Source organism: Dermochelys coriacea, chromosome 5, assembly GCF_009764565.3.
Source record: "Dermochelys coriacea isolate rDerCor1 chromosome 5, rDerCor1.pri.v4, whole genome shotgun sequence".
NCBI classification, from domain to species: domain Eukaryota; kingdom Metazoa; phylum Chordata; order Testudines; family Dermochelyidae; genus Dermochelys; species Dermochelys coriacea.
Genome location: NC_050072.1, coordinates 113964310 through 113978283, shown reverse-complemented (window position 1 = coordinate 113978283; position 13974 = coordinate 113964310). Strand labels below are relative to the sequence as shown.

General features: G+C 39.6%; 1 protein-coding gene across 6 annotated transcripts in view; it reads left to right on the top strand.

The window, feature by feature from the left end:
- Window positions 1-13974, top strand: part of MLLT3 (MLLT3 super elongation complex subunit) — a 235518-nt gene that overhangs the window by 150070 nt on the left and 71474 nt on the right. For 3 of the 6 annotated variants that reach the window (XM_038403553.2, XM_038403556.2, XM_038403552.2), the window contains exons 5-6: window positions 8451-8525; window positions 12889-13011. In XM_038403553.2, the coding sequence (XP_038259481.1) occupies window positions 8451-8525; window positions 12889-13011 (198 nt within the window). The remainder of the gene's footprint in view (window positions 1-8450; window positions 8526-12888; window positions 13012-13974) is intronic. The other 3 variants (XM_038403551.2, XM_038403559.2, XM_038403557.2) reach the window with 1 other exon arrangement.

The following is a 13974-nucleotide window of genomic DNA, read 5'->3' as shown; positions in this document are numbered from 1 at the left end:
ACGCAAACAGCATCATCCACATGGGGGAGTTACAGCGCAGCATGGTATGTGCCATGGGCCAAATTGTGGGACTATGAAGAAGTAGCTTTAGACTTCTTTCCATATTGGTTGAATGGGTGTTAGTAGGCTTAAGACGGTCTGTTAGTGTAAGAGGGATAAACTTACATCACATGTATGAATGTTAACATCTTCAGAGGAAAGTGCCTCACTGTTTTGGTGTGTTTATATGAGGGAGAGGTTTATGTTTATATATTGAGTAGTTATAAGTAAATAAAAGGATTATTCTTATTTGGCTTATGTAGGGGGTCTTCAAAAAAAGAACAGGTCTTGTACAAATGTATACAGTCTCAAAAAGAAAGGGATGGATCAATGGATAAAAATGGTTTGTGACAGTAACTAGTTAGAAAGCAAGTAGTCACGTTCTGACGCTGAAGACAGGACTAGTTTTATAAGTATTTCAGGCAAAATGCCTTAGTTTAATAGGATCTTTGAAAATAAAACATCAAGTTTAAGTGGTGTGCATAAATTGGAAGAGGGAGCTAGATATGTTTCTGGAGACGAGAATAAGTCTGTTGCTATAGTAGCCCTGGGGGGTTATAGAAAGATGAACTACATTTTACTTTAACTTGCATTTGCCCTGGATGGGCTTATTTCTGGCATTTTAAAATGTGCTTACAGATAAAAGACCAAACAATATCTGAAAAGTCCCTTTTTTAATACTTAGCTTATTGTATATTGGTCCAGGCTTCACTCGAAAAGTTAGTTCTGCTATTGTAGGGTAACCTGAATGTACACTTTCTAACAGTTTTTTAATTTTTTTTAAAAAAAAACCCCACAGATCGTGTTGACTATCTTGCTACTATTTATTTATTTTTCAGCTGGACAATAAGTGTCTAACAACTTAGATTTGATAATAAATGACTTAACTTTGTGCAGTACCGCATTTATCCCTCTTTTTCTGTATACATCGTTCTGTTTATTGTGCATCATTTTCTCTTGCTATTTGGAGAAGACAAACCAACCATCATTGTCTTTTCTCTCACCTCCCTCATGTACTGGCAATCAACAAGTCACCTGTGTCTGAGGCTACTAGTCTTTCGTACTTCCCTCTGTTAATTATCTCTTTGCTAGTGGTCTATATCTAATCAATTCAGTACAGAAAATGCAATAAGGTCTTGTCCATTCATTAGTTAAATTACACCTGAAGGACTAAAAGTCCTCATCGACCTCCAGTACTGGAAGATCAATTTTATTTTTTACTAATTACTTCTCCCTACTCTTTGGGACTGAGGTAGGAACACTGAAAAACTGCCCCTCTGAAAAGTGACTGAATAGACAACTGACTGAATCTGATGTAGCACTGCTGACGTAAGTAATACACTTCAGATCAAGATGAGCATTTTCAGGGCAATTAATTTAGGAGTGCTTTCACCATCATTGTTTCAGCTTCTGTCTTCCCCTTATTTGGAAGCCCAAACCATGAATAGTCCTGCATGTGCTTCTCGCAAGTCAAATGAAGCTGCTTCAGGAAATCTAAATTGGAGGCCTAGCAGGAAATCTAAACTGGAGGCCTAGTCAATTTATATCTCTAGTTGGCAACATTTAAGACAAAGTAGAGTTATTCTCCTTCAAGATGAGAGGTGCGCTTTAAATGTAAAATACTTTTTTTTCGGAGTAAAAGATGTACTCAAAAAAACTCTCCCAAATTGAGAAACTTTTGATTAGTTTTTTTTATAGTTGTATGGAGAATGTTTGTTTGTTTGTTTTCTTTCCAAAACTCAAGTCCTGCATTTATGTCCTGTGTGCAAACAGGATGGGAAATACATTACTACAGTATATCCACTTTCCTGAAAATGATACTGTTCTTCTTTTTATGGACCTTTTGATTCTGAACGATTACTGTTCAAATCCCATTTTGGAATATTCCCTTCCAAATGATAAGCTTGACTCCAAATGCTCATCTCCTCTCTAGGGAGGAGGTGGGGTGAGGGGGAGAGAGGAGTTAGAATATATCTTCCCTACATCATAAAGATGAAGGGTAGGCTTTGTGTAGGCACTATCCTAATACACATGCTTTGAAAATAAATTGAGGCTTTTTCTTTAGACATGAGAAACAAACACAGAGGAGAACTATTTGCATTTGCCAAGCCTGATTTCAGACAGTGGGAAAATACTGGACTTCACCAAGAAGACCAACCTGGAATAACTGAAGTCATGCCATATTTCAGTAACCGCAGCCTCCTGTCTAACACTGCATTTAGTGTCATCAAAATTTGAAGCACAAAATGTGTCCTAAATCACCATAAGTCAGAGGATCCTAAGATTCAGCTGATTCTGTGCAGCTGATTTCCTTTCCAGTTTGAGAATTATTTTCTCCATTATCATGAAAAAGATAAGGTGTAATTTGGCCTTGCAACTGATATTTCTCTAATCAAGAAACTTAAGGAGAACATTTGTTCCAAACAATTGTACAAAGGTCACGTCCAATTTACAAGTCCTTTCTCAAAGCTTGGTTTCTGCAGGAGGACATTTTCTACACAGAAATCCCTTCAGAAATAACTTTGTCCATCTCCATCTTCCAATTTGAATTAAATTAATCTCTGGATTTTTGAATCTATATGTAGGGGGAATCGATCTGTAGGAGCAGGTTTTAACATATCCTTGCATGAATATTCACGATCTCCAGTGGAATACAGTCCGTCTCTTTCTCTAAAGATGCTGTCCCAGATCAAGTAGCATTTCTCGCAGAACAAGGAATTAGTTATGAAAAAGTCAACATGAAACTTTGTCCTTGTTTTTTCTTAAGTAGAGTACAGTAATGATGTGGCAAGATTGATTGGCAGGGAGCAGTGACAACCAGTTGGTCTTGCCTTATATACATAAGCAATGTGCCTCATCAACCTGACTGTAGATCAAATTCCAGAGGACAAAAAAAAAAACAGTTTCCATTGAAGAAAACTCCTCTTGTATTTGAATGAAGAATCTGACGTGGACCTCTTTCTGACCCAAAGCCAATAGTTGTGACAACGATAAGTATAACCCTACCTCCTAGAGACCTCGCACTCTAGACAGAGAACAGTTATCTGGGTGCAAGGTTTGGCTCACTTTTCCCTTCATTCTGTGGGTAAAGAAGCTTCATTTGTTTCCATTCCACTGTTTTTCTGTCAAAAATGCCATTTTTAACACAAAGATTAGAAGTGGTATCTCATCTGTTTAAGTCAGTAGCAAGAAGTTAATTTGGAGGACTCTGAATGATAGGCAACAGTTAAATTGGATTTTTGCCTCTGAAAATCCCAGTCTTCCTCGGACGTACCACCTGTTTCAATGTGACATTACAAACAACTGCCTTGTGAGTTTTGCAGGAAAACACAGGAAAAATATTTTCAGTTCATGTTAAGACAGCAATATAATACAGCCCTGTCTACCAACTGTACAAAAATGAATGTTTGTATGATTTGCAATTGTGTAATTAATACTCTTGACTTTTTGGAAAGGGATTCCAAATCCATCAGTTCTTCCCTTAACTACAGTATACAGACAGCCCTTGGTGAGCAGCCATCATAACTTACAAAAACAGTCCAATTTATAACATTTTGGGAGAATTATTACTAATATGTGTGGTTATTAATGATGTGGTTTGAAGTTTTAGATCAAGATGTTGCAAGGAGTAGGTGCTGTTAATCAGTGCAGCAGATAACTCTTGGAAACAGATGTTTTTCTTTTTATCTGTGCTGACTCTGAACTAATTTTAGAAGTGCAAGTTGCTCCTATGGCAAAAACCTCTCTCTCCATACCCATTGATAGACAGCTGGTCTTCTAATGAGTAGAAGGAAGAAATAAAAATGTGCATCTTGGGGAGTGGTATTTTAAACAAGGGACCGGTACGTTGTCAAAAAAGTGACCTTTCTTAAAGACGTCATCATTAAAGTTCAGCGTTTGCCAATATTCATCATATACTTATCGCTTAGTGCTATCTGAGATTACAATCGGTCCCTATATTTTGAACAAGTCATGGTTGATGGATGTCTCTTAATTGCTTCTACTGCATTAAGCACATATTCTGAATCTCCTGTAAATAATCTACTGTAATGAAAACCAAACTTTTTTGTTTTGTGATTCTCATGTACTAGTTGGGGAAGCTGGAGCCTCTCCAGGACCTGCGTTAGGTATAGTGTTCCTTTAGCCAAAGGATTATCTTTAATCTTTTGCTCTGCAGGATTTAAGTAATTGAATTGAGTTTATTTAAACTATATGATTAGCAGTTGCTTTAGCATCCAACACATAGCTTAGAAGATCCGAGAGCTTTAATTCCCCTTTATAGGAATGGTGGTTAAATGTTGGGGCACATTTTTTTTTCTTGTTCATTTTAGTTCATATCAAGTCTATATCAGTATTTTTGACCTTAAATTATCTTAACTGTTGAAAATATGAGCTTATTGGTTCTAGGGTGGAGTTTTAAAAGGTTTGATCCTTGTTCAACTTTGCAAAAAGAAAAGGAGTACTTGTGGCACCTTAGAGACTAACAAATTTATTAGAGCATAAGCTTTCGTGAGCTACAGCTCACTTCATCGGATGCATTCAACTTTGCTTTCATTGACTTTGGTGGGAGAAAAGTTAGGCCAACATTAAGTGATTTTCAAAATCCCACCTTTTAGAGTTTAACTTTTTAGGGTATTTCAAAATAAACCAAGTTAAATATCAGTGCTCTGTCTTTTGAAAATTGAGGCACTGATGAGGTTTTGGTTCATTCACTTCAGAAGCAATGCATTCTCATTGTGTTGCAAAGCCAGCACCCAATCCATAAACAAACAAATGAAAGGAAAAATGTAGGGTATGTTTTCACTTCAGGGATTACCCAAGTTTGGCTAGCTGGGGTGGAGCTTCACCACTGCAAACTCCTACCCATGCTAGACCCATGTAGCTGCATCCACATTAATGTACTTTAACCAGAGTGCTGAGCTGGTCTTTCAATGGGCTATCATGTGGTTCTTAGCACTACACTAAGCTGCACTGTTCTGTGAATTCATTCTCATTATATTGTGGGAGAACTTGTCTGTCCTCCTTGAGCCTCTGTGCGGAACTGCTCGTAACTCACCAGCTCAGTAAATTTAACCATCGGTGGCAAAGCATGTATCCCACTCTGGATGATGAACTGTTCCAGCTGTTAATGCAAGTCAGATTTCAAGCAAAGGAAAAAGAAGGCAGGTGCAGGACATGAAATATGACGGAGGGCACTTCTGCAGTCCCTTGTCATCTTGAAAAGGTGATGGCATGCCTTGCTAAGGAGATCACGCAGGCTACATGCACACATGGAGCAGTTAGAGACAGCTGATGGCGATAATAGCTATGAAATCCCCTGTGTTGACCAACAGTTCTAGAGCAGGACCACAAGCAAAGCATGGTAGGGCTACATTATCATGCAGCCCTCGAATGAGCCTAGAACTTCGGCATGAGGAAAGTGACCTTTGTGGAGCTGTGTGAGGAGCTTGTCCTGGCCTATCAACACCAAGACATGCAGATGAGAGACCTAACTAGTCCAGAAGCAGGTTGTTATTACTATCTGGAAACTGGCTACACCATATTGCTACAGATCAGTGGCTAGTCGGTTTCGAGTTCTCTAATCAGCTGTCAGTACTGTGGTGATAGAGGTGTGCAAGGTAATTTATTACAGTGGTTTGCCTACGGGTAGTGAAGACTTAGTGTCCCTGACATAATTTTGGTCTTTGAGAGAATGGAGTTCCTGAACTATATTGGAGCCATCAATGGTACTTGTGCCCATAGTCTGCTCCTACTTCCCCAAGGGTGCACGTGAATATGTAAACTGGAATGGATACTACTCACTCATTATGCAGCCCTTGGTCAACCACAGAAACTGGGTCATAAACACTAATGTGGGATTCATGGGCAAGATACGTGATGCCAGCATATTTTGGAAATCAGTTGGTTTCAAACTGGGATAAGCTGGGACTTTATTCCCACTCAGTAATGTGGATATCAGTGGGGTGTCTGGGATCAGTGTAGTTGGTTTTTGGAAGACCCAGCCTATCCTCTGTTGGTTTGGCTTATGAGCTCCACCCTGGTGTGAGAGGACATGGCAGAAGAAAGATAATTAAACACTGAGCAGTTGCAGGATGACAGTAGATTGCATTTGGTGACTGAGGGCAAGATGGTGTGGCCTACAAAACTGTTAAGATGCCAGTGTATATAATGCCTTTCATTGTGGGTGTGTTGTGCACTACACAACATATTTGTAAGGAGGAGAGGGAGAATATTCACCAGGAGTGCATTTGATTGTGCTGGTTTATGGACCCAGAAGAAAAGTGCATCTCTGCTAACCGGGGCTTGGATCTAGGATGACAAGGTATTTAAGGGATGGGCCCACAAGACACATCTTTCCTTTGCAGGAGGAATGATCATAATAACGAGGTGAGTAGAGCACTGATGCACTGTGTTTCATCAGTTTTACAATCAATTGTATGTGGCATTAATCTGAAACTTTATGAAAAGCTTTGCTTTTAAATTACCATCTCTATATTGTTTGCTAAGCACTCGTATACCAAGGCATTTAGCTGCAGAAATCATTTATTAGCAGAAATTAACAATTTCTTTTTAAAAATTAATGTCACATATATAAGAATGGAATTGCCCATCAGTTGCATTCTTGTTCTTCTTCTCTTGTTAATGCACAGGGGCAGAACTGGTAATCTGCTCACATATGCTTCTATCTAGGAACTGCATTGAATGGTTCATTTTCACATCCAAAATTGGGCATCATTCACTGCAGGATAGGGTAGCAGAGAGGAGAGGTCACTGGGACAGGGACTGGTATCAAGGCTGGCATTTTTTTGCTGCCTGCTGGCCATCATGGCTAACAGCCTCTCCATCATCTACCTATGTTGCTGCTGTTCTTCTTGCTGCAGCTGCATTCCTGTTCCTTCATGGCAACATAGTCTGCTTCCATCTTCTCCCTATTCAGCATCCTCTCAGCTGTGCCAGGAGGAGGTCCTACTCTAGGAGCTGGTCCAAACTGCTGGCAAAGACCTTGTGTATCTCCTATAGCAGCTCATCTCTCACCTTTTTTCTTTTTCCCTAGAGGATCTTGCACCAGTCACTGACAGTCAGCGGCATCCTGGGAGTGGGAGAATGGGTGGGTGCCTTGTCTCAGCTGGGTTAGATGGCTCTATAAAGCAATAACACACAACAGTATTTTTCTGTCCAGTGGAGAGTGGGAGGAGAGAGAACATTTCTCCTTTAATTTTCTGCATCACAACAGTTGGAACAATTGCCGGTTTTATTTTGATGTAAGTGCAGAGAAATGTAGAAAAATTGAGCCAATATTGCTGTGACCTGATTATATAGTTATTTTAAAAAAACAGAACACCCCAAAACCCTGTAATTTGCATTTGTGGGGGTTGAGTGTGGAGGGGGAACAGGCCAAGAACCTTGTGGTCTTAACATTGTTCAGGCAGTGGTGGCATTAGAAGATGTCACCTTTCTGGAAATTCAAGATTGGAAGAGGGAACACCTATTCCAGGCCTCTCCTGTGCCATGGAGATTTTTCATCATCTGGTGGCTGATGTGGAGGTTAATTCCTGGAGGAGTCTAGTGATCCATAAAAATGGTAATGGCAAGTGTTCTCTGCCAAGAAACCTCACTGACCATTTTGAGTTTCTTTTTATTTAGGCAAGTTCTCCTGCATTATGCCCCTAGATCATATTAAAATTTGGGCATATATAAACAGGAGCTGAACTAGGAGGCAGCTCTAGAATCACAGATGTACTTGTCTACCCCCTGGCCTTTCCACATCCTGCCCATCCATTGGTGATAGCCCTCCATTGACTCCGTAGTACTGAGAGACTTTGCAAGCCATCTGGAGTTAATACCATTCCAGGTCATGCAGTGTTCTTAATATCTACCCTGCCTCTGAAAATGCTTTAATGATAGTGTCAGTGTGAGAAAAAGCACCCAGCAAAATACATACACTTTTGCTACCTGCGTTCCTGCCTTTGTGGGCATCGCTCTGCTTATGCTAATAGTGATTGCTTTGCATGCATGCAGCAGTGGGTACTACAAGAAATCATGTTTATGTTTTTAATTTTTATCCCCCCTGCTTGGAGTCCATCTTTGATTTCATGTGGTTTAATGGGTGAGGAGTGGGGAAAGGAAAGGAAGGGGAATCAGGTCAAATGGAGCTTCTTCCACCTTCAGCTGAAGCCTGGCTGGCAAAGCCTGACCCACAGCATGTAATATCATTAATGAGGTTGGTCTATCCCCGCGCGCACGCACGCACACCCACCAAGCCTTTCTTTAAGATATCCTGGGAATATGGCTCAAGAAAGTTCTCCATGTGCTGCAGTGCAGTTGACTGCATGGGGCTCAGCATATACTCTGTGTTCTCTGCCCCTGGTTCCTGCTGTAGCTGCTCCTTTTATCTCCTCTTCCTAATCCAGGAGCACGTTCAGCAGGAAAGTGGGATGAGTGCTGTCAGCAGTGCCGAGAACCTCATCAAACTCTTCGTAGAACAGGCAAGTTTATGGCAATTTGCTGGCTGTGGAGTTGTGATCCTGGACCTTCCTATATGCAGTCTTCAAAGTTTTGATGTTTCTCCCTGCATTGAGAGGCCTTTCACTGAATTTCTTCTGCTGTCAAATTTTTGGAGATTTCCTCTTAGAACTGCTGATCTTGGTTACATCTCCCCAAATCATGGGTCTTAGTGATCTCACACCAGAGGTTCATCAAAATCTTGGTGTCAGCATCTGGGCAGCACACTGGGAAGAGGATTTCTGAGACTGTGTGAGAATGCTGTGAAAGCACAGCAGAAATGTAGTAGGCATGCCTGGGGTTTAAAGGCTGATTTCACCATATAAACTTGTAGGTTAGTTCCAGTGCAGAAGAGGGGAGTAGGTAGAGGGCAAAAATTTATACGACCCAGGTGGAATGGTGGGAAGGCAGTGAAGGAGTGTCAGCACTCCTTGATTAGTCTGTATCCTCACTGCGAAGTAAGCAGATTGCCAGCCCAGGTTGAGGCAAAACTCTGTATCAAGCCGATATCCTCAGCTATATATGTTAGTGCAGGCTTAAAGTACCCTCAAGCCTGGGACTAAGGATGTTCTGTATGAACGTTGGGGAACCAGGGACAACATCCATGCTACAACCTGAGCTAACTCAGCAGTGAAGACATACCCTCAATGGCTATGGGATTTCAAGGTGTTTTCAAAAGGAAGTGGTCATAAATGTTCAGCATAGTGGTTTTCCCCACTAAGTAAAGGGCACCATATTTTAAGTAGCCCTTCAGCTGAACCCTAGTCCTGTCTCCTTCCTTAATTTAAGCTTCAAGGAAATGTGCTAAGTTTCAAAAGAAAGTGTTCACAGCCTAAACTTTTTCTTAAAGTTACGTTACGGAAGGGGACTCGGAGGATGAAAATGATGGTAGGGTTTTTTTTTTGTTTTTGTTTTAAACTCTGGGTCTGAGGAGGACAAGTGGCCTGAGGATCAGAAAATTCCTCTTCTCACACTAATTGAATGGGCAGATAGGGAAATGTTTATTTTAATAGCCAAGAAATGAAATGTACATAAGAGACTTTATTTTGCTACTGTCAGCTTTACAGAGCCTATGTAGAAGGTTGAGCTGTATTTGGCCTACTGCATGCATTGTCCACCCACTGAGCAGAATTCTGCCATTGTTCATGGTGGTTTATAATGAAATAACATGCTTTATAGGTATTAAATTGACTTTACGGTGCTCACATTTAGGAAAATCTACATTTTACTTTCAAAATCAATATTGGATTTGCTTAGTTTCTAGTATTCCACATAGAATGTTTCAAGTTACCTTTCTGAACATAAACAAATCAAACATTAAGCATGGCATTTTCAGAAATGCTCAGCATTGGCTATTTCTGCTCCCGCTAAGGGTAATGGAGTCTTATCATTAACTTCAATGGGAGCAGAGCTAGGCCAGCTGCCAGGATAGGATTTTCAAAAGTACTAATTGTATTAAGAAAAAGTGCATGAAAAGCATCTCATGGGGTCACAGAGTAAGACGTGGCATTCTATTCCTAATTCTTGTTCTTTTGCTTTTTAGCTTTTCTGTGACTGATTGTGAACTTTAAAAAAAAATGTTTCGCATCAAGCTGAGCCTCAAGCAAGCAGTCATTGCACGTAACAATTCTCAACTGACTTCTAACTTGTCTCCTGTTGATATTTCCTCATTCTGTCTAAACCTCTACTCTGTTCCAATGCCCCTGGAGATGCTGGGCATCGCCTTCTGCATTGACTTCCTTTAAATTGTTTTCAGAATGGAGATAAGTGGATAAAACATCAATGTCAAGAGATGGTGGCTTGAGCAGTGGCTAAACCACAGTACATTATATTTTGGTTGAGTAGAATTGTTATCCTTTTGGGAAGAACTGATGGCTTCCATTCCAATGATAGAGTTCCTTGGCACTGTGTGGGTTCTTTTGTTTTTGTTTTTATATATATTTTTATTTTCAAGCTCTGATGGGTACACTTTCAGTTCTTAGTGCCCAATACTGTCATTCCCTAATGGCCTGCTTTGTGTCAAGGAGACTAACACAGTCAAACTCAGTAATAGTGAGTGAGCTCATGCCTACGTCCTCTCATGAAGATGAACTGATGCTAGCACAAATGAAATTCCCCAGAAAGAAGGATATTTGCTTATAATGTTGTAATGTGGACTCAGATTCAAAAGAGAGAACTTGAATTAACCATGCTCTTTGCAAACCTGACCAGCTCCGCTGGGTGGTGTACAGTAGAGGCAAAGTGTGTTTTCTGTGCCTGTACTACAGCTCTGATATACGTGCACACAGATTTAATGGAGATTTCTCATTCTTGCATCCAGTCACCTTTTATGGCACCTCCAACCTCCTTCCTTGAATTTTTGTCTAGCTGAGTTCAGCTGTAAACTTTGGTGAGCTCTGGTTAAATAATGTCTGTCAGAAGAGCGTAAAAGTCAGCTACTTAAGTTGAACCAATTATTAATTGATCCCACCTGACCATCCAGAATATACCTTCAAGAGAGTGGTTGCTTTGTAAGAGCACCATCTTCTGGCATTGCCCTAGTTTAGGAGCCTGGGATGTTGAACCAGTGTATCAGGGAGTTACTTTGTTAGATGTCCTCTGGCTAAACCTGAGTTCCTGTTTTGCCAGGTGGTCGTCTGATTATAGCACTGTGGGGAGTGTGATACAAATTCAGGTAGAAGACAAAATTAACTATAAGCAACTTGTGCTTTCTTTGTAGTCAGCTGGATAAAGTAATTGGCTATCAGGATATCTGGATAGAATTTAAAAAACCTATCAAACATGAGGAATTATCTGCGTGGCTTTGAGATCCTGCATCATACTCAGTTCCTCCATGCCACCCTATTTGGGGGATTCTAACAGCAATGCAGAAGGGCACTCTCAGGGCTCAAAGATGTATCCCAGGTGTACCTACATGGGATAGTTTACCACAGAAAACAAAAGACCGTCCACAAAGGACTGATTAGGGCTTTGCTTCCAAAGAAACTGAAACGCCCTTACAATTTTTTGTTATTCTGGCATTCTTGAGCTTGTAGCCTGATAAGTTACTACAATTAAGAAATTATTTATTGGGGTGCAACATGCACTTGTCACAAAAAACAGGCACTTTTCAGGTGGCTATTTAGAGTTAATTAAGATGAAATTGGTGAAGCACACAAACTTTGATCTTTAGTTAATACAGACAAATGTAATTGAAATTATAGAAAAAATCAATATACATAAGTATAAAAATAATAAGGTAAGTAAAGGGGTTTCCTGCAGGATTAATACTTACAATCTTACCTTGTGCATACTTATAATCTTGTGGATACCTTTAGAAGCAAAGCTGGAAGAAAAAGTAAGTGGAGATCACCCCAAGAGGAGGGCTTTCCACCCAGTTGTCCCATGTAGTCCCCTCCATGTCCCAGTGACAGGATGGATAACCACATCTTTTCTACACTTTTTTTTCCCATTCCACCCATCAATGTTCAGTACTATATTTGTAAGGTTTCAGCCCCAGCCTGGGTGTGGTATTCCAACTAGCCGTAGTTAAAGTTCTGACCCTTAACACCTCATTTGCGTCAATTAATGTCCCAATAGTTTTTATGCATCAATGCAATTAGCTCCATAGTTGCTTCATTGCAAAAGTACCTTAAGATGCTACCATATGTTTGGTTGGTTGGTTGGTTTACCTATTTATCATACGATGCTTAGCAAATAGATTACATGTTACTCAATAATATATACCCTCCAAGATCAGGCCAGATGTCAATAGTCAGCATGGATGCATCTTTCCTGAGTGACTAGGAAGATGGATTCTTTCCCTTAAAGGATTTTAGAGCCAAGCCACTTAACTCTTTCAGGTACTAAATTTAACCAGCATCAGTTTCATCATCAATATATTTTCCATCATAGTGCTTTATTCAATAGTTAAGACTCCTGAAAGCCTGATTGACATTTCTATTGCTTACTGGGATGACAATAAGTGCAGACCTTTCTGCCTCAAGTAGAGTAAACTGATTTCTTTCAAAAGTGTTGAATGTTATAGAGGACATGGAATTGGGGGTACAAATTGGGTTTTAATCCAAAAGAGACATCAAATTTTTTTCCTCAGGTTTACGTGTAAAAAAATACTCACTCTAACAGAATAAACTGCAGGTTTTTAAAGGGTTTTTTGTGTGTATGCAGATTTTTGCATATTGGCCTGAAGGATGGGAATTTTTTAAAATAATCCAACACCTATAGAGGAAAACAAGATTGCATTTTATATTGGAGATTTTGCAGTATCTCCACTCCCAAAATGATTGCTAATTCCTTATATAGTATTTTATATTTGACCAGTACATTAATTTCCCTCTCTCATAACAGATCATGGTAATGTCAGATGGCACATCAGTCCCTTCGGGACAGAGCCTTCATCTCCCCAACCTTCTCAGTAACTACTCCCTGTCTTCTTCTGAAGTGAAGAAGAAATCATCTCATGGGACAAAGGTGAGACCTGTTTTGATGTGAGAAATTGAGGTGGTGATGCAAATCTGGAAATTTTTTTCCTTGATGTTTCACAATAATCTAGCAGATGCAATGTTACAGGCACTTCACTGAAGTGATTCTACTGACTTGCTACTTTAAAAGTAGTGCAGAACTCAAATGGTTGTGAGAACAACCAATGGTTAAGGTATTTTTACATTGTATATTTCACATAAAAGATAACAGTATTGCTTTTTTCTCTTCCCAATATTTGAAAGAACTCTATCTCATCACTCTTGCAAAATATACCACAGAACATTTACTAGCATACTTTCAAGTACTGAAACAAATTATTAAGTGTAACAATTTAAATAATTAAAACAAATTTACATGAATCAAAATAAATGGGCAAAGTGCATCTTTTGATGTGATGACCTTGGGATTTTTGGATTATATTTATTCTTTTACTTGCTGTTTCACAATCGGAGATCTGTCATCTGTCTCCAGGTCATCAATGTGAATAAGTGAAGCTAATAAACAGTAAAAGTAATACTTTTCCTCCTGTACTAGAAACATGATTATTTCAATGAGCCATCTGAAAAATGTAGATTATCATGTTCAAAGTAGCAGAGAATTTCTTCAGATCACTTAAGTAAATTGGGAATAAACTGCATTTTAGAATTTTTTTCAAACAAACAAAAAACATCCATCGGTTTCATGACGCAATCAATGTTTAGGTATCCTCTCTGTCCTGATTGCTTTTCTTTGTTCAGTATTTTATTGTTTGGGTTTGGGTTTCCTTTGTTACTTGATGCCGTTTTAAAGCACGCTCTTTGACCTTATTGGCACCTGATTTTGTATGCCATGACAATACTATTATTGCTTATCACTTTCATACAATGAAAATGTGCACAGCACTGTTCCCTAGGTAAAATGCCAGCACCAATACCTGTGTATCAATAGGCACTGAACCAATGAGTCCCTGAC